We start from the raw sequence: 21,028 nt of genomic DNA, 5'->3' as shown, positions 1-21,028 counted from the left end.
GTAATGTTAGTTTCAGGTGTACAATATCGTGATTCACCGTTTTTATACAATACCCAGTGCTCATCACAACAAATGTACTACTTAATCGAGGCCAGTACTTTTATAAATGTTAAAAACAAATTTTTTAATGTTTATGTTTGAGAGAGAGACAGAGGGAGAGAGAGAGCGCGCACCAGAGTGTGAGCAGGGGAGAGGCAGAGGGAGACATAGAATCAGGAGCAGGCTCTAGGCTCTGAGTTGTTAGCACAGAGCCCGATGGCGGGGCCTGAACCCGTGAACCATGAGATCATGACCCGAACCAAAGTTGGACACTCAACTGACTGAGCCATGCAGGCACCCCAGTACTTTTATAAATGAAAAAAAAATTTTTTAATGTTTATTTTTGAGAGAGAGAGACACAGACAGACAGAGTGTGAGTTGGGGAGAGGCAGAGGGAGACACAGAACTGGAAACAGGCTCCAGGCTCTAAGTTGTCAGCACAGAGTCCGATGTTGGCCTGAACCCACAAACTGTGAGATCATGACCTGAGCCAAAGTCAGACACTCAACCATCTGAGCCATCCAGACACCCCAGTACTTTCATAAATTTTTAAAAAGTGTTTGTTTTGAAAGAGAGAGAGAGAGAGAGAGACTCTAAGTGGGGGAAGGGCAGAGAGAGAGGGACAGACTCTCAAGCAGGCTCTGCACTGTCAGCGCAGAGCCCAACATGGGGCTCAAACCCACCAACCATGAGATCATGACCTGAGCTGAAATCAAGAGTCAGATGCTTAACTGACTGAACCACCCAAGTACCCCAAGGCCAGTACTTTCAGATTGCTTACCTTGTCCCGGTGTCCTTGTTGTGGTTAAGTGGATCCAAGAAATTGTTATTCTTAACTCTTTTGGTATTTTAGCATCAACCGGTTAAACAGATCTGTTAAAACCAGCTACACAGGGACAGTTTTTTTTGGGTATTCTATCAATATTGTACATTGGAGCTGAATTTCAGACTGTCCAAAAAGAAAAAAGTAACTCAGTTGATATTTAAGGCAAATGAACCAAATATCTACCTAAATAGGTAGTCAAATACCACAAAAAGTGCATGTTGGAGAGTAGATTAACGTACATGTGAACCCATGGCACAGCCCCTAACACCAAGCCTTAGAGATACAATGTAATCCTAAATTATTTACGAATATTTTGTATTTACAGAGGTAAAGAGTTGTGACGTTTATCGGGGTGCATTTACTTAATGGGAGAAAATTCTTTCAGAATAACAATTCCAAAATAAATAGAGCAAGATTTCCTATTAAAACAAATCTTCCCTTTTCTGATATGTGATAGAGGATAAAGATTTAAAAAGAAAACTGCTTACCAAGTGCGTGGACCCGTGTGTTCTGAAAAAGATGCCTAGATGCTGCTGTTCTTAGCAAACTGAACCTTAGTCCTGCCTGGAGAAATAATTACTGGGAGTGGGATAGATGATGCCTGTATGGACCCAGTGCTGTCAGGATGACTGATACGAACGTTTGACAAAGAACTTGCCAGCACAGATGGCTGTAGGCAGTAGCTTTTTCATATGATAACCCGACAGATTGTCCATGAGTTGTAACTTGTAAAATGACACTGCCCTGCATCTCTGTGAGGACACTTAAAGTCTCGTCTCTTGATTTTTACTTGCTGTGTGGTTGTAGTTTCTTTGGGCTTGAGTTTTCTTAGCTGTATCAGGGAAGATTGGAATAAATGATAGCACGGATCTCTCTCAGCTTTCAGTGCTGATTGTTTTGGTTAGTGGTTGTACTGGTGATTTTTAAAAAACACAGTGATGCAGTGATTTTAAACACAACAGGTTCAAATGTTGCCTTTAATTCTTTAGTTTTCTATAAACCCAAAATGGGAGAAAAATAAATTGTAGATCAAGTGCCATACATTTTAGAAAAGAGCTAATCTCTATTTTTTAAACACAGAATATCAACAAATCAGATACACATTTTTACTTATTGACATATTTTTAAGCTCCTTAAGTATTGATAAGTATTTATGTACTGTTTACATTAAATACGTTTTAAATATTGATCCAGAATGTGTATTTGAGATTACCTACCTACTACAATGAATAGAAGCCTTTTGTGTTAACTTAGTAATTAGAATATTATAATTAATCTGTTTTTGCTAGTTTCTACCAATACAAGTAATGACAAAGACATATTCATTCGTTAGAGTTCTATTACAATCCTGAAGCTGAAGAACTGGATTAATAAGTAAAAGGAAGGAACTTGCTATGTTGCTTTACATCTCTTAGGAAACACCATTATGTGTGTATGTTTGGTCTACGTGGCAGAACCATTAAAATGTATATGGAAGTGATACAGAAACACACACTGACCTGTCCATCATCCTTAAAGAGTCCCTTGCTTTGGTCAGTGAATCTCCTGTAGTCGTTGCTGCACGTAAATATAATTTAGTAAAGGATGTTTGATTCCCTTAAAAGTCACCTTTTTTCTTTTTCCAACTTAATCACAGATAACTTCATTGTGCTCTGGTAGCCACTGTGTTCAATTAAAAATGCCAACCGTCTCTCTCATCAGCTATGATATACTTGACAGGTGACGCCAATAAAGAAATGCAAAACAGGTTAAAATAAATTCAGAAAGAGGAGGGGAAAGAATTTCTGAAAGAGACCAGGAAGACCACAGACATTTGGGTCAGGTTGGCTGCATGGCTGTTATTTAAAGAGACACCAATATCTGTGAGACCTCCATAAAGTGTGTTAGCAGACATGCTCAGGCTGGGGCTATGGTGAAGGGACACATTTTGCAAGTGTATTTTAGAGGTTGAAAGTGTCCTTACAATCACGCGAGTCTGAATTTGTTTCCTTAGCTTTGTTTTTGCATTCAGAAGTGAATTGTTAGGCCAACTTCCATGCTGCATTTTTATTTCTAAGTGTGCATAAAGCAGGAAAGCCCTTGAGTAAAGCATTCTTCTTAAGACTTCCATCAGCAAACTATTTTATCCATTCAGGTATACGGAGGCAAGTTGATGTATTGAAGTGCTTTTCACCAATTTATTTGGCTCATTAGTAGGCTTATGTGAAAAAAAAAATCGTCCTCTGTTTGATAGTTTTTGAATAGAAAGTGACTTAAAAGGGCTGCTCAGCTGGATAGCTTCAGACAGACCTGCCGGTTCAGTGTTCAACTCATAGCCTGCACCTGTGGGACTTCTGAAAGCAGTTAACGTTAATCATAACTTCCTTTAAATTTTTTAATTAGTTCAGGAAGAAGGAAGGCCTCGGGCTGATGTTTTATAGATCATTTCTGTCATTGACTCTATGGGAGAGTAGTTGACAATTTTTGAAATTCGCTTTTATGTTGGTCTTGGAGTTGCAGAGAAAGCTGTATTTAGGGGCACTGACTAAAGCTCACATTGACGCTCTTGGCGTTGTTAGCTTGTCCGCTAGCACTGTGTTTACCTTGCCGCTTCGTTACTACGTGCAGCCTCTGCTGAATCTCTAGACAGGGGAACTGAGGCTTAGCAATGTAGGATCTCTAGAATGAGTTTTAACATTGAAACCTCTTCACCGTGCGACATGCCAACACATTTCCATGTAAGCTTCAGCTTCCATACCGGGCTTTGGGTGAGGGATCAGGCTGTCGAGGCATTTGTATACTGTTAAGGTCTTGGGTACAGTTAAAGTCTAACATCACAAGCTGATATCAAAGCTGGTAATGTATGACCTTGCCTAGCCTTAAACTCCTCTAACAGGGAGTCCTGAGAGCAGTAATGGGAAGGTGCAGTTAAACTGGGGGCAGATGACTGGCAGTCTAGGTATAAGCTAAGGCTTCACCCCTTCGCTTGTTTGCAAATGCAGTCTGCATGCATGCTGTTTGAGATCACCTCTGCGAATCTAGCTTGGCTTCCTGATTGGGAGCCTGGGGTTGTCGGCGGATCTCCTGTGCAATCTGATGTGCTATATGCTGTGAGTGAAGTTGAGTTTCATTGTCCATGGTATCTGGCTTGATGCGATGGTGACCAGTACACAGAATCGTGTAGGCTTTGCAGTCCCCGGAAATAGCTTTGTGGTGATGGATTTGTGGTGGTGGTTTCAGCCTGTAATCCTCACTTAGGTGCAGATAAAGATAGAGAACAGTTTCCATTTTTTAAGTGGCTGTGTCTGTGCTAAGAAGGTAACCTGTAGTTTCATGGAAGTTTCCCTTTTTATTTGTAGATATAATACTTTGCCAAGCAGAAGAACCCTGAAAAATTCAAGATTAGTGAGTAAGAAAGACGACGTGCATGTCTGTATCATGTGTTTACGTGCCATCATGAATTACCAGGTATGTTTGTGTTCTGATTCTTCAAAAAATCTGAAAAATCTGTCAGATTCAGATCTTGTCCTCTTTGGTTTCTTTGTATTTCTCTTTGAAATAAATGTCAGGATTTAATGCAATTCAACTGAAAAAAGGGTCTGGTTCATTTTAATGCTCAAGATTTAACTCACTGCCTTTATATTTTAGTTAGCATTTATCCTTTATGATGTACTTGGAGGGAAGATGTTTTCCTCCTACGGTCATAAACTTGTTTAGATGAGTTGGTGAATGTTTGTGACCACATATGACAGAATAAGCCACTGATTGTGGGCAATAATGGACCAACTTTAGAATGTTAGGAGTGAGGGATGCCTGGGTGGCTCAGTCAGTTGAGCATCCAACTCTTGATTTCGGCTCAGGTCATGATCTCATGGTTTGTGGGTTTGAGCCCCACATAAGGCTCTGCGCTGACAGTGCGGAGCCTGCTTGGGGTTCTCTCTCCCTCTCCCTCTTCCCTTCCTCTGCTTGTGTGTGCATGTACTCTCTCTCTGTCTCTTTCTCTCCAAATAAACAAATAAACATAAAAAATTAAAAAAAAAACATTAGGAGTGAATAGACTCTTAACATTGGTCAGTGGTTCTCAAAGGGTTATATGGTAAAAAGGTGAGAAGTTGCAGTTACTGTCTCTTGGGCTTAGTGGTTCTTAATCTTTAGAAGAAGTGCCTGGAGGATTCTTGTTGAAAGGGCAGATCCTTCTCCAGGTGATGGTGATGCAAGTTATCCCCAACATAACAGGGAGAGAGACAGCTTAACGTGTGAATTGGATTAACTTTAACAACAAAGTGGAAGTTGGCGCCCGATAGGGTTTAAGTTAGGTAAGTGGAACCAGGAGTAAGAATCAGAGAAACGTAATTCAAATATAAAAATAGGATTTGATATCCATGGGTAGGGATGCTAAAGGTGGGTCTAAGCAGAAGTGGAAGGTAAACATGTAGGTAGAAGGTATTAGAATTCAAGCCCAACATAAGGGTGCTGAATTGAAGAGGGAGAATGTGCATTTTATTTTTTCTGTCAGTCAATATTTTTTGAGCATTGCCAGAAAGACCCTCTTCTGGGCAGAGGGAATAAATGCCCCAGGGAACTTACTTTCTAATGAAAGGGGTGACAGGTGATAAATAAATTGGTAAAACATGCAGTGTTGGAAATAACAGTAATGATGATGAGATGAAACGAAAGCTCACACTTAGAGTGTTTCCTAAGAGGACCAGTGCTTTTAAGCCTGGTACTTAATTTAAAGCTTATAACAGTCCTATGACATTAGTAATACTACTATCCCCATTTTACTGATAAGGAAACTGAGACACAGAGAAACGAAGTTTTACTTAATTAGCCAGCAAGTGGTAGAATCAGATTTAAATCCAGGGACACGGGCTCCAGAGCAATGTTACTAATACTGTGCAAAAACTAGTCAGGAAATAATGGGAAGTGATGAAAGTGTGTGTTCAGTTTTAATGAGGCCAACTGGGAAAGTGTCCTGGAGAAGTAGCAATTTTTCACAGTAGCAGTTTGAAGAAGGAAACAAGGTGAGAGATTTTAGGGAAAGAAGATTCTAGGTAGCAGAAAGGATGACTGCAAAGGCCATGGGGCAGGAATAAGCCTGATGTGCTCCAAGCCCAAGAAGGAGGCCAGGTTGGCTGCATCAGAATAAGTAAGAAAGAGAAGAGAGGTAGATGAAATCTGAAGTTAACATGGGGTCCTGACTGTGGAGGGCTTTATAAGCCAGTGAAAGGATACCGTCTTTACTGTGAGTGGAAAGCTATTGAACAGTTCTGAGGGAAAATGTGACATGATCTGATACTTGATTTTAGCATGACCTTCTAGCTTCTGTGTTTAGGATTGACCTTGGGGGCCAAAGACGAAAGGAGGTAGACCATTTAGAAGGTTGCTGCATTAGTTTTAGGTGAGTGTTGATGGTGGTATGGGCCAGGATTATAGGAGCAAAGATGATGACAGGTGGCCGGATTCTGGTTTTCTTTTCATGGTAAAGACAACTTGGATATGTGGTAAGGAGTGGGGGGGGGCCTTGAAGTGTTTGTCTTGAGCCCTTACTAAGATGGGGGAGGCTACAGGATTTGGGAGACTAGATTAAGAACGAAGTTTCAGGGATGTTACCTTTAAGATGTGTGTAGTCGGGGCACTTGGATGGCTCAGTCGGTTAAGTGTCCAACTTTGGCTCAGGTCATGATCTTGTGGTTCTTGAGTTTAAGCCTCTTGTCGGGCTCTGTGCTGACAGCTCAGAGCCTGGATCCCACTTCAGATTCTGTGTCTCCCCCTCTCTCTGTTCCTCCCCAACTCATGCTCTGTCTCGCTATCTCTCAAGAGTAAATAAAGAATAATAATAATAAAAATGTCTGTAGTCGTCCACATAGAGATCTTAAATAAGTGGTTGGATATGTCAGTCTGGAATTCAAGGCAGAAGTCTGAGCTGGAGTTAAAAATTTGGGATTTAATTGATGGTGTTTAAAGCCAGGGGAGTGCATGAGATCAACAGGGGTAGACAGAGAAGCAAAGAGATCCAAAATATGAACCCTGAGGCATTCTGTTTAAATGTCAGAGACATGAGGAAAACCTAGAGAGACTGAGGAGTAGACAGGGAGGTAGGAGCCAAGTAGAGGAAGTGTTTGAAGGAGAAAAGAGTGCTCAGCTGTGACCAGTGCTGCTGCTGTGTCAAGATGAGCCCTGAGAATTGGCCATGGGCTTGGCAAAGTGTGGGTCATTGGCATTTCTGGGATGAACAGTTTCATTGGAGAGGTGGGGATGATATGCCTGATTAAAATGATTGCAGGGTGCCTGGGTGCCTCAGTCGGTAAGTGTCCGACTTAGGTTCAGGTCATGGTCTTGCGATTCGTGGGTTCCAACCCCACATCGAGCTCCATGCTGACAGTGCGGAGCCTGCTTGGGATTCTCTCTCCCTCCCTCTCTCTCTGCCCCTCCCACTCACTCTCTCTCTCTCTCAAAATAAATACATAAAAACTTAAAGTGATTGCAAGAGACGTCAGTAGGAGGAGACTGAGTGCTTGGAGTTATGCGGTCCATGTTAGCAGAGAAACAAGGCAGCAGGTAGACACAGGTTGTAGGGTCAAGAGGAATTTTGCTGTTGTTGTTACTGTTTAAGTTGAGTTTTTATGCTAAGGAATCAGGGAGAAATAATGATGAGGGCTGGGAGAATTGCTGGAGCCTAGGCTCTTCTTGGGAAGGGTATCAAAGACTTAGCAGGAGGGAGTGGCCTTGGATTGGAGCCCAGGAGGGTTCCTCTTCAGGAAAAGGTGAGGAGGCAAGTGGTGGATCTGTGGGTGGATGGATATTGGGTTGGGAGCTTTTAGAAGATTTTTTTTTTTTTCTGATGCCTTATATTTTCTCTGGGTAATGAGAAATAAAGTCACGAACTGAGAGTGAGCTTGGAGGAGAAGGAATGATTCCTCAAATCAGCAGAACCAAGAGTGATTCTGGAGCCTGTTGTCGAACTTGTTACTTCCTTTAATTAACATGCCTCAGGATAAGACAAGTCTTCCTAGGCTTTGGTCCTGATAGCCATTGCCCAGAGAAGGGATGTGAAGCAGTGGTTGTCAATCCTGACTGCATAGAGAAGTCAGCTTAAAAAATGTTCAGATCCTTGAGATTCAAAGTATATTGCATTGGTGGTTCAGTGGTAAAATTCTCGCCTGCCAAAGTATATTGACCTGAGGTGTATCCTGGAAAATCAGTGTTATGTTTTTTTGCTTTGTTTTGTTTTGTTTTGTTTTTACTCTTCCTCTTCCACATGATCTTGATGAGCAGCCAGATTGAGAATCACTGGACTGGAGCCTTTTCAGCATTTTAATAAAGGGAAACACATAGTTCAGTCATAAAGAATGAGAATATGGTCTCTTGATAATAGCATGATTCCTGAAATTTTTCATAGAGAAATACATTCAGGCACTGTTGTGCCAGAAACATAAATGCATTTGTGATGCTATAAATTACCTTAGGTAGAATTTTCAAGTTCTCCTTATTTTTTTCAAATCACTATGGACAGTCCCCCCCCTAAGCTGACTCTCTCTAATGCTCTATTTCACATTAATTTCAGTATGGCTTCAACATGGTCATGTCTCATCCACATGCTGTCAATGAGATCGCACTGAGCTTGAACAACAAGAATCCAAGGTAAGCTTACTTTGTAATTGCTCAAGTATAAATCTACCTAACGGAAGCAGAGGGCTGGTCAACATCTAGCCAGGTTAGAGTTTGGAAACTTTCAAATGTACCTCTTTGGATTAAGATTGCCAGTACACTCCTTGGCTGTGTAGACTTCTCTTCTCAGCGAAGTTACAGTTGTACATGTGGTGGAGTTGAGCACCTGGAGACATTACCCCTTCACTGTTCTCTTCAAGCTTTCACTTCTCTCTAGGCCTGGTTTTTAGCATCCTTGCAAATTTTGCCAGATCTGGTAGAGAGCATGAGTTTGCCTGGTTGTTAGAACTAGGGCCAGGAGAGCCTCCATACAGACTTAGCTACACCACTTACTGCTGAAAGCTAACTGCAACCACTCTTCCTTGTCTACACTTTACTTGGCAGCCTTTACATGTGTAGTTTTTATTACCAGACAAAAAAAGAAACACAAAACAAAAATAACTGTGCACGTGGATTGCTTCTTCTACTCCCTTGCCTCTAAAAGCCAGTGCCATATTATTCACATCCCATATTATCCCTAGAAGCCTGTTTTCATCAGTTTATTTTAGTTACTATAATGTGTTTTCCATTTTGGTGAGGGATTCCGCATTTCACAAGTCTTACTCCCTTCACCAGATACCTCTGCATGGACCATATATCGAAACACTGGTTAATGCCACCAAAAATTCTGATTTCAAATGAGATCCTTTCTGACATGGAATGAATTGCAAACTGTAAAGTCCTATTTAAATGTTGAATATTATTTCAAACTTCCCCTAATTAATAGTTTTTGCAAATTTACAATTGCTTCCTAAGTTTATTAGGAAATCTGGGTTTTCTTGCTTCTTTGTCCCTGCCAACTATCACAGGGAAGCTGTTATTCATTTTTCTTAAAGTAATTGACATTGTGGATATCAGGCCGGTCTTTATTTAGTGGTTGGCAATAGCCTTTTTCCAGGAAAAAAAAAAAAAATACAGAAGTGATCTTATGAAAAAAACAATGCTCTTCTTGATGTTGTATTTGACAACTTAGACTGTATTGCCAAGGGTTTCTTTCTAAAAATACTTCAGATGGCATTTTAGTTTTTTTCTTTAGTCAGAGAAAATATTCTTGTATTAGTACCGCTGTAATCCAGCTCCTTTCAGATCTCCTACATATAAAGAAGTGGTGACAAAAACTTGCATTGTCACAGGGGATCTTTATGGCGCCATCTGTCAATTAGCAGATTTGAAATATAGGACATTAATTTCAGTAGATTTTGAATTTGGGGGGCAAATGTTACTTCTCTGACTCTAAAACCAGAGAAGGTATTTAACCAGTGGGTTGTTTTTCTGAATATTCTCAAGTTCCCAATGGTCTTTAGCTTATCAATAAAACTTTTTCAAACATATCATACTGAGTCACCCACTGATAGAAGTGAAAGACTAATCTTCCCAGAATTAATTTTCATTATTGAGTCATTTTAATTCGAATGTTGGGAGTGGGAAACATTCCTTCCAACTTTGGTACCTCAGATAAATCACATACATAGAAGTTAGTAAAAGTTTAAAAATGTACTTTAATATAAATATACCTTAGTAAAAGTTTAAGAAACATACATGAACAAATTATTTTATTATCATAGCCATTTTGGAAGGAAAGGAGAGTTGATTCATCATGTTACTTCACTGATTTTTTTTATTTTTTATTTTTTATTTTTTTGCTTGTTTCTTCTTGTTTCGACAGAACAAAAGCCCTTGTCTTAGAACTGTTGGCAGCTGTTTGTCTTGTCAGAGGCGGGCATGAAATCATTTTATCAGCATTTGACAACTTTAAGGAGGTAGGATACTTGGGAGTTCGCTCACACAAACATATTTGGACATCTTTAAATAGAATGATTTACATTTTCTGTGTGTATGTTTTATTATGAGATATGTTGTGAAATGATCACCACGATAAGTGGTGATTACCATGGTTTACCGTTTTATTTATTTTGGGGCCTACAGGGTAGACTAGTTAATTTTCTAAGACGTCACTGAGGGAGAAGTAGTGAACTTAGTCTAAATATCTTAAATGGATGCATTAAACTTTCTTTGATGTCTCATTTCCAAGAAAAGTTAAAAACTATTTGCAGGATCTATTTCCATTTGGAGAACATGGAATTGCCAGTTTGCAAACATGTTTTGTTAAACGTCTGTGGTTTTCATTATGGTTGATACTTGAGCACCCACCGTGTACATTTTATGAACTCTTCAATCGTAGCTATTTTCCCCAAATCACATACATTATCATTGCCGTGCTGAATGCCACCAGAAACCTCTCAAATAAATACACACACTGATTTTAGCAGTTTGTAATCTTAACCAGGTGATCCTTTGCTAGGCAAACGGTAAACCCTGGGACTTGCATGGTTGAAAATGGAAACTAAAAGGACTACAGAAGAAACAGTTGCACACAGATAATATGATACCAAGGATTGTGGCCCACGGTATCAAGACATCATGACTGAAATAATCACTGGGTGGTAGAGTGCAGGGTTACATGGCCCCAAAGAGTGCCTGTTGGCTCCCCTTGTATGTGCCTAACATCTGAGGCTACTTTGAGGTGGGATATTACAAAAATAAGTAAAGGCACTTGGAGCTCAGGCTTCAGTAAGACTGTCAGCCAAATTGTGGCTTATCCTGGCAGTCCCATTTGATTCCAGATGCTCCTGGATTAGAATCAGATTTAAGAGGGACTTACAGACTCTTGCTCGTCTTTTCCTGGGAGCCTCTGGAATAAAACCCTGCTAGTATTTATTGAAGACCTACTCTATGGCAGGTGCTATGCCTAGGTGCACACATGTAATCACGTGGTTCTGTGAGAATATATGAGACAAGTATTAATGTCTACATGTTCTAGAAGACAAAACTGAAATTCCAAATACATTTTGTTTGTCCATGGTCACATAGCTAGATGAGTGGCAGAGCCAGGACCATGATTTGGTGCTCCTGATTCTGAACTTCCATTTTATTTTATTTTATTTTATTTTATTTTATTTTATTTTATGTTATGTTATGTTATGTTATTTTATTTTATTATTTTATTTTATTTTATTTATTTATTTATTTATTTTTTTTAACATTTATTTATTTTTGAGACAGAGAGAGACAGAGCATGAACAGGGGAGGGTCAGAGAGAGAGGGAGACACAGAATCCGTAACAGGCTCCAGGCTCTGAACTGTCAGCACAGAGCCTGATGCGGGGCTCAAACTCACGGACCGCGAGATCATGACCTGAGCCAAAGTTGGACGCTTAACTGACTGAGCCACCCAGGCACCCTTGTTTTGACTTAGAATTTTAAAAGCTTTGACCAGAATCTGCCTCATTTCTGTAGTTACTTATATAAATGATGGTGTTTAAGATTGATTCTTCTTGGACAGGCATTTGCATGTTAGAGAAACAATGCCATGAGGGAAGAAAAGGGACAAGAGCCATGTTCTCTGTGTCTTCTTGGCATGCATTAACCTCAAGGAGGTGTCCATGTCAAAAGAGCATCAACCCATTTATCTGTTCAGTCTTAGGGTGAAAAACATATTTGTATTGATCCTTTTTTTGTTTGTTTGTTTTTAATGTAATGCCATTGTCAGCCCAGAGTCTTTTAAATTTCTTCCTTTTCTCTTTTCTCCTATTTTATGTGAGGGAATTTATTTTCTCATACATCACATTTAATAGTGTATTCTTTAATCATTTTGGCAAAAATGTCAGTGGAATCTTCTGGGTTTAGGGAGATGTGAGAGGCAGCTGTTCCTGATCAGGAAAAGTTGTACTTAAGATTTCAGATGCTTGTGCAGATAGGGTTTGGGTGAGAGTAATCTGTATTGAGCTGATCATGGCAGAGAGAGAGTACCATAGCAGGTACTAGGTAGGATACTAGGGAGTAGGGCCAACAAAAAGTCTTTACCTTCAAGAAGATTGTTTTTAAAGCTTTTTTATCCCTTTTAGTAAGTTGGGATTCCATTCACTTCCTAAAGAAAAATGAAGGGATTTTCCCTGTTTTCACCAGGAGAACTGATGGAAGGTAGTCGTGGGGTTCCACATCAGACATCAGTATCTTGTTTTGCAGATAAAGTAATGTGCAATAGAGAAGCCAGTCCCTTTGGGCTTTGATCATTGTTAAGGCACAGCCAAGCATACTGCTGCAATATGGTACCAGATTCTAAAGGGAAATTTAAAGACCATGTGTCTTAAGAATGTAGCAGGATGTTTTCCCTCTCTACTTCTTGAGCCAACAAATCCATTCTGTCTTATTTGACCACCACAAATTAATTCAAATGTAAATTAAAGGAAGGTATCTTTTAGCTTTTGATCGACTTTTATGTGTGATTCCTTAAATTTCTCACATTTCAGTTGAAATTCACAATCTCAACAAGTTTGTTTTTCTGTGTTTTGCCAAGAATTTCGCCACATGTCTGAAGTACATACTTTAGGAAAAGAGGAGGTGCTTCCAATTTAATGATTGCTGATGGCAGGAAGAATATTAACGCAAGGCCTTGCTTTTCATGGGAGTGGAGGTCCCATGAATAAGCACATATATCACCTCAATGTATTTGATGATAAATGAATTCTTATTCCAAGCCTGGTTTATGACATCCCTGAAAATGTGAGTGTAAGGTGTACGTAAAGACTAAACCATTCAGTCAACCATGTACTCCTTGAATTCTTTTCTCTTAAAATTTTTCCCCTAAATAAAAGGAATTAATACATCTGGTTTTGGTGTTGAAACATCTCCTCATGAAAATTTATGGTCCTGAATTGAAGACCAGGGTGAGAACAAGGAGTCATCTCTTTTTCACTTACTGGCTAATTTAGCCATGTGGAGGGATGTATTACCATCTTGTCTGAATCGATACTTTCTTAGTTGCATTGCAATGTATGTTTTTGAACAGTTGGCCTACCCGACAGGCAGAAAAAATAAAACGTTTCGAAGCAAAGGTCGTTCTGTTGGTATTTGCATTAGTGCAGAGTCTTGTTTGCATGAACCAGAAACTGACTCTAATGTACAGAAGAAAGGGTTGATTGGAAGGATGTTGAGAAAGGCACAGGGTTGACAAGGAGCCTAGAGAAACAGCCCTGGAAAATGGGCAAGCGTTTCTAAAATGTGGCTAGACTCAGGCTGTGTGCCCTTGAAGCCTAGCCACCATAAACACTTCTTGAGTTTCTCATCATGCTTTTTCTTCTCTCCCAAATACCATGGACCATAGCTAGTGATCCACTAGGCCATAAAAGTACACTTATGGGCAGGACATGAACTAGCCCCAGCTTTAGAGTTATGAGCACTATTTAATCCAGTTTCCCTTAGGAACCTTGAAGTCTTCTACCTAGACCTTACTCTTTCCAACTTTTCTTAGTCTTCCTACTTTTTTGCATTCTATTCTTTGATAAGTTTGACAAACTGCTTTTAAGAAAGTGTCTCCAAAAGTCTGGCAAAAATGCTCCCATTTGAAGTTAGAGGGAAAGATGCTAAGGCCCACAGATTCTGTAATGGAACAGCCTGCTATGATACTAGTAATAAAACTCTTGGAGGGTTTTGAGCTACCAGCTCCCCCAGGCTGCTGGGAGGTGCACCTGGAATTCATCAGGATTCCAGAATGATTATAACTGTGTTCTCATCTGCTTCCAAAATGACAGCATCTGGCTTTAACAAATAAGCCTGAGGCCTGAGTTGGGTTATTAAAGGCCTAACTCCTTCCCACTTCTGCCCTTCTAGTATAGAGAGGTGGAGCCTTGTGAAATGAGTCACTCAAGGCCACCAGTGCTCCAGTGCACAACACTCTTGGCAGTAGCCATTATTTTTTTGGCCTTTTTCTAGAAGGCTTCTTAAGAAAGCTGATGTGGTTTAGCTACCGGGCACTGGAAAGCACTCATGCTACACATTATTAAGTTGATTTAAGAAAGCCTGTCAAGTTTTATTTACAATGGGCCAAATTGGGCAGGAAGGAGAGCAGACATTTTGGTGTGCTTCCAGCATCCTTCTGAGTTTAATCTCGTCTAATCTAACCTCTTGAACATTTGAGGGTATAGGATTATAAATTCAGCACAAGACCATCCGGATAATTCCTTCACTGGTAAAAATTTTCAACACGGAGGGAAGGGTACTTTGTTCTGTCTCTCAGTGAACTATAAGCAATGTATTTTCTCAGATCTCAAACGGGGAGCTACATTTCTAAAGCATGCATGTATTTCACTGTATGAGACAAGAATTACACTAATCTGATTCACTGAAAGTCTTCTCTGGCCAGTCCATCTTCCAGGGATCAGGAAGCAGAGTCACAGCAATTATTCTTTTGAACTATTTATTAACTGTTACAGTTATTGCTTGTGTATAATAAGTTACCCCAAACATAGTCTTATTATGTTCCTGGATTCTGTGGATCAGGAAGCCAGGCAGGGATGATTGTCCCACCTCCATCGTGCCCAGGGCCTCATCAGGGAAGATCCCAATGACTAGGGGTAGGAATTCATTTGGAGGCTTCTTCATCAAGTATCTAGCTTCTGGGCTCTGATGACTCAAAGACTGAACTCAGTAGAGCCTGTCATGAGTTCTCCATGTAGAACTCCATGTGGCTGGAGGTTCTTAGAGCATGAGAGCTGGCTTCCAAGAGGAACTGTCCAGGAAGGAACATCTAGAGATCAGGTATTCAAAGAGATAGAAGTTGCAATATGTCTTCTGAGCTAGTGTCAGAGCCATCAGTGTCGTTTCCGCTGCATTCTGTTGACGATAAGTGAGTCACTAAGGCCAACGCAAATGCAAAGGGGAATCAATGATTTTACCTCTTGATGGTGGATTGTGAGGGTCACAGTGCAGGAGAACATGTGGGGTGGGAGAGCCTGCTGTGGTCATCTTTGGAAAATACGGTTCACCTCAGTAACTTCTTAAGAATTACCAATATATCTATAGTTGTTCTTGTGTTTTCTCTTTCTCCTCCTCTCAACCCAATACTCGGTTTCTCCTCAAGACCGAAAGCTTTATAAACTTTTTCACTGGAGTTAGAAAGGGTGGTTATTGCTTCTTTCAAGCGAGTTTACTATGGGCAAATCATATTTTGAGAACCTTTCTAGAGGAGAAAGGAGCCATTTACAGAGGATTTCTGAGTCCCTGGTAATGAACTAGTTATTTCTTTATCATCTATGTCTTTATCATCTCCTAAGGAAGTGAAGGCTGGTCTCCTGTTGATCATTAAGGGATGAGTCATGCTAACTTACTGGAAAATTTTTTCATGAATATTTGAGTGCCCCTTTATGTCAGATACATTGATAAACTGGCAATAAGAAAATGAGTAAGACATGGGCCCTACACTTAAGGTGTTGAGGGGAAGCATCCCAGTCCAGTTAACAAAACAGAATAAATATTTTTGACAGTTAAACTACTAGACTTTATGAAGGTAAATGTCAGATGCTTTGTAAGAGGAATAACAGCTAACCAAGAGGAGGTGAAGGAAGGACGGCAGATGAGGTGGGAATTCCCAGAGGAGGCTTCCTATTGGAAAGGGTCCCTGAGCTGAATTTAGGATAAGAGTGAACTAGGTATATTAGTTTCTTATCACTGCTGTAATAAATTGCCACAAACATAGTGGCTTATAACAATGCATATTATCCTACAGTTCTGTTGGTCAGATGTGTAAAACGAGTCTATAGAGTGAGGTTCTTTTGGGTAATCCATTTCCTTACCCTTTGCGTTTCTAGAAGCTGCATATGTTCCTTGCCTTGTGGCCTTTTCTGACTCTGATCCTCTGGCCTCCTTCCTTTAGTGACCATTGTGATTATATTGGGTCCACTCAGATAATCCAGGATAATCTCTCCATCTCAAGATCCTTATCTTAATCATACCTGCAGAGTCCCTTGTATATGTAACGTAAATATTTACAAGTACCAGGGATTAGGACATGGACATCTTTGTGGAGGACATTATTCAGCCTACCATGCCAGGTAAAGTTGTCCTTTTATACAGAGAAGGTAGCATCCTAACAAAGCTTCAAAGACTATAGTTGCTGTAGTTTGCTGTACTTTGCATTCTTAAAAGGAGCAGGGTGTGGGGAAGACAAAAGGTGGGATATGAAGTTAAGAGCAGATCAGGAAAGACCCCATTGCTTATTCCAGAGCCTTCATATTGCCCTGTAGCCTAAGGAAGCAAGAAACAGTGGTAGGAAATGTGTTCTCCAAACATTTGCTGTTTAGATCTACTCTTTCAGTTAAAAAAAAAAAAAAGTTATTCTTTGCTGCACGAGTCCATTGGCAGTGGGCTTAGCATGAGGTCACTCTGACAGAGCAGGGTGTGGTTAGGGTTTGAAATTGGTTTTAGAGATTTTGCCATTCCTATTTCTCATTCCTTGGATCTCTGTTGTATTAATTTACTCCTAATATCTACAAGACTTTCCTTTGGTGTGGGCCGGGAACAAAAGAACAAAAGTACAAGAAGGTAGTGGCACCTGGGGACAGAGAGATTGTCGTGGTATCTGGGAGCATTTGTAGAAATGCTTTGCTTTTCAACCTTTTTAATTAGACCCTCCCTTCTCTCCACAAGCTCAGTGCAATGTACCCAATAGGGAGCCTCATGTTCTATTTCATTCATTGCAGCCACCTTAAAAAAACAAAACAAAACAAAAACACGATATTGCCTCCTTTTTGTCTTTATTCATGTAAAAATGCCGTTTCCAAAATCTGGGCCCTTTGCCAGCTGTAAAATTGTAGGCCTATATGTCCCCTTGGATATTCTGGGAAGATAACAATGAAAGACCTCAGGAAAAAGCCAGTGAGAGCTGCGTGTTACTTTAAGACCTCATAGAATCTGCACCAGGGGCTGGCACAGGTCCCTAAACACAGCACTTTCACTTGAGAAGTGTTTCTTTGACATTTCAAGGTTGTTATGGTTGTAAGGCAGGTATGGATGATAAGAAGTACTCTGCTGCGAGTTGATGAGAGAGTTGGAATGAGAAGTCTTACAGCTCTGACAGCATCATCCGCAACTCCTCAAACCATTAGAATGGGGAGCTTTTAGTTCCCGGTCAGGATTTGGTTGCCATTCTGGTATTTACTTCTGCAGAATAATGTTTGAGTCTATTTTAGGGACCCCTTGGTTGCTTTTTCCTGTGTGAAAGAACACCTCCCTATTCTTTTTCTCCCTCACTCCACCCTGATTTGTATAAAAAGGAGTTTTTTGTCTTTATCTTGGTATTTAAGTATGCTTGCATACTCTCTATTTGTCCTAGGTGCTTTTAAAAGCACGTTTATATTAAGTGAAAATAGAATTGTTTTAAAATGTCAAATCTGGGTTATAGGTTATTTTTAGCAGTCATTAAGTTCAGTGCTAAGCAGTGGCTAAGCCTTCGACCCAGGGCTATATTAACGTTCTTATTAACTAGGCTGCTAGGTTTACATAGAACTGTTAAAATAATTATGAAAGTGCTATGCTAGATATGCCAACCAGGAAAAGGATAAATCATATATATACATCTTATGTATGTATATATGTGTGTATATAATATGCATGTGTGTATTATGAGTAACAGCATAAAGATGTATTTATGTAAAGTAACAGGTCCTAAAGGGAAACAAATGAAGGGGTTTGGAGTAGCCTTGATTTTGTGTGTGTGTGTGTGTGTGTGTGTGTGTGTGTGTGTGTGTGTGTGTCCTGGTGCTTGTAGTATTTGGGAAGTAACCTGCCTCATGTGGCTAAATGTCCCTATTGTGTACGGTAGATTTTTCCTTCTAGTAGTATTTCTTTAATTTTCTAAAATTCTTAAAGTTCTGAATTGTGCATACAGTTTTTTTTCCCTATTATAATTTAAACTAGTTGTAAGTTACTGCCATGAGTGTGCTTATTGAGCTTGACTTCCTGTGTAAGTCAAGCTCAGATTTCATTTGAAATTTAAATACTTGTAAAACTTGAGCACCTTTTTAAATTTATTTGCGCTCCATAGTTAATACATAAGGGTTTTATCTGGTTGGTTTCTTTTAAACTAATCAACAATCATCTTCAGAAAGAAAACACGAGCAGAGTTCGTGAATCAATTCCATTTTATTCCATGTTGTAAACATTAGCCAAAAGATTGTCAGGTGTACAAAAAAGGCATATACACATATAGAAATAGGAAGACTCCCATTTATTGTTTGCTGAATACCAACAGGCTACGATATATTACTTTAATAAGGTTCACCCTATGAAGTAGGAATAAAGAACAAGAGGTTTAGAGTAAATAGACCTACTGATATACTTTAGTAAATGGCAACTTTGGGGTTTTTATCATATCCATTGACTTACAGGGCGCAGTCAATCTTACATAACGTGTTGTCATCTACCATACACATGTTTATACAACACCCTCAATTTTCTACTACAAAACAAACCTAACTGGAACAGTTATAGATTGAGCAGCTTATTGGAGGGTTTTTAGTTATTAGTAAAATTCAGAACTAACTGGGCTATCTGTATGGGGCCTGAAAAGAGAGGATTGGTCTTGAGCAGCATTATAAAGGAAGGAAGAGGTGTGTTTGGTGGGTGGAGGGAATTCTGGGAACAGAAGGGGAAAACAGCTTCGGTCTGTCCTGGAGTGGGATAGGTCAGGATAACTGTGCTGCATGGCAAGGAACCGCGTCTGACCAGGGTCCATGATACAGAATAAAGCATGGCAGGACGCAGGCATGATTCAGCTTCTGAGGAGGGAAGAGCAGAGAGATTTGAAACCTGTGATAGAATCTCGACTGGAAGATAAAGTAGGAAGGAATAGAAAAAGGGAAAGAGAAGCAACTAATAGTTACAAAGCACTTTACTGTTTATAGTGTCTTTATATCTGTTCTCCTTGATTCTGTGGAAATCTGAGAAGGGCATTTTAGGTAATTCTGATAAATCTTAGAGTACTGATGCTCTGTATGAAGTGTGTGAGAGGGGAGACGCTGGAGTTTGGAAGGTAAGTAGTTCAGGTATTAAGGGACTGAGCCCTGGATCAAGTTTGTGGCCATGACAATGGATATGAAGCCACAAAAATCAGGACGGGATAATCCATTGAATTTGGGGACAGACATAAGAGGAGAATAAACATCTATTCAAATTATATACATTTAATTAAGAACAAAGTAGCACAGGGGTGCCTGGGTGGCTCAGTTGGTTAGGCATCTGACTTGGGCTCAGGTCATGATCTCTCAGTCCATGAGTTCGAGCCCCATGTCAGGCTCTGTGCTGACAGCTCAGAGCCTGGAGCCTGTTTCGGATTCTGTATCTCTCTCTCTCTCTGACCCTCCTCCGTTCATGCTGTCTCTCTCTCTATCTCAAAAAAAAAATAAACGTTATAGAAAAAAAAAAACAAAAACAAAGTAGCACAGCCACAATAAACAGATATCTGGGATTTTTTTTTTTTTTCCGGAGAAGAAAATAGGCTTTGTTTTTTATTAAATTCATTCTCTTAGTGATGGTAAAATGTCCAATGTCATATTCTTGGTTATGAACTAAAGATGAGGAGAGAACAGGTTTAAACAGAGATATTGGGGATTGTGTGTGTGTGTGTGTGTGTGTGTGTGTGTGTGTAATCTAAATAGAGACAAGGATTGTAACTAAGGAGCCTGGGGCTCCTAATTCCCTGTAACTAATTCCCTGGGGCCTCAACCTAGGGGAGAAAGGAGGCCAGGCTAGAATGGACTGGAAGGATGCTCAGAAGAGACCGGCACAGGGCACAAAAGACAGTCAGGAGAGTTAGAATATACCTGGTGGGTCTGGTATCTTGTGGTGCAAGTTCCTGCTTCAGATGACAGGTTAGTCACATGGTCTCTATGTCCCTTCTAATTCTACAGTTTCATATTTCTATATAAAATCTGGTTTGCACATGCCTATGTGTGTAGTATGTATTATGCATATATGTTCAAATGGTTCCATCTGAGAAAGGTTAAGTGCTTCTTATATTACAGATATGAAAACAAAGTACCCAGATAATGAAATGTTTGGTACAAAAATTTACAAGCAAGAACAGATGTAACAGGTCTAAGGGCGGTTGGTAGGACTGAAACAAGCTTAAAATAAAAATAGAGCACTGTGATTTTAGACTATGTCGGATTGTTAGTCCCTTGGAAATGGCCGGAAATGGCTGCATCGGTTTCTACACCCAAGTGTCAGTAAAAAAAATCTGCAGTGTGTCAAAGAAACTTGCTGCTTCCCTATCCAGAAAGTGAACTGGATGTACTAGAGGTACATGGTACCTGCCGCTCATAAGGGCCTGTCTGTGAAAGCATCGATTTCTTGGCCAGTGTTTGGAAGACTGAGCTTTTGAGCCGTGATTCAGACTTTTCATTTACTGGCTCCTCCCTCACACCCAGACTCTGTTCTGCTCTCTGTAGTCCTACAGCCATTCCTCCACCTTAGTGGCGCATGTGGGTCCTGCCTAGTTCTTTCATTCTTTGTATCAATCTGCCAAGGATGTATAGTCCTGCTTAGTTTTCATTCACAACAATTGTCTCAAACACAACGCAGAAGAAAATGGCTCCGTGGTTCCTGACTGTGGTCCAACAATCACTGTCAGTCACCCTTC

General features: G+C 40.1%; 1 protein-coding gene across 1 annotated transcript in view; it reads left to right on the top strand.

Annotated features, from left to right (window-relative positions):
- FMNL2 (formin like 2) overlaps window positions 1–21,028 on the top strand; it is a 310,958-nt gene that overhangs the window by 238,819 nt on the left and 51,111 nt on the right. The window contains 3 exon segments of the mRNA XM_053908723.1: window positions 4,204–4,312; window positions 8,412–8,488; window positions 10,221–10,314. Of these exon segments, the coding sequence (XP_053764698.1) occupies window positions 4,204–4,312; window positions 8,412–8,488; window positions 10,221–10,314 (280 nt within the window).

Source organism: Panthera pardus, unplaced genomic scaffold, assembly GCF_024362965.1.
Source record: "Panthera pardus isolate Hobbes unplaced genomic scaffold, ASM2436296v1 HiC_scaffold_10, whole genome shotgun sequence".
Classification (NCBI taxonomy): domain Eukaryota; kingdom Metazoa; phylum Chordata; class Mammalia; order Carnivora; family Felidae; genus Panthera; species Panthera pardus.
The sequence above is the reverse complement of the archived record's forward strand: the minus strand, read 5'-3'. Positions and strand labels throughout refer to the sequence as shown.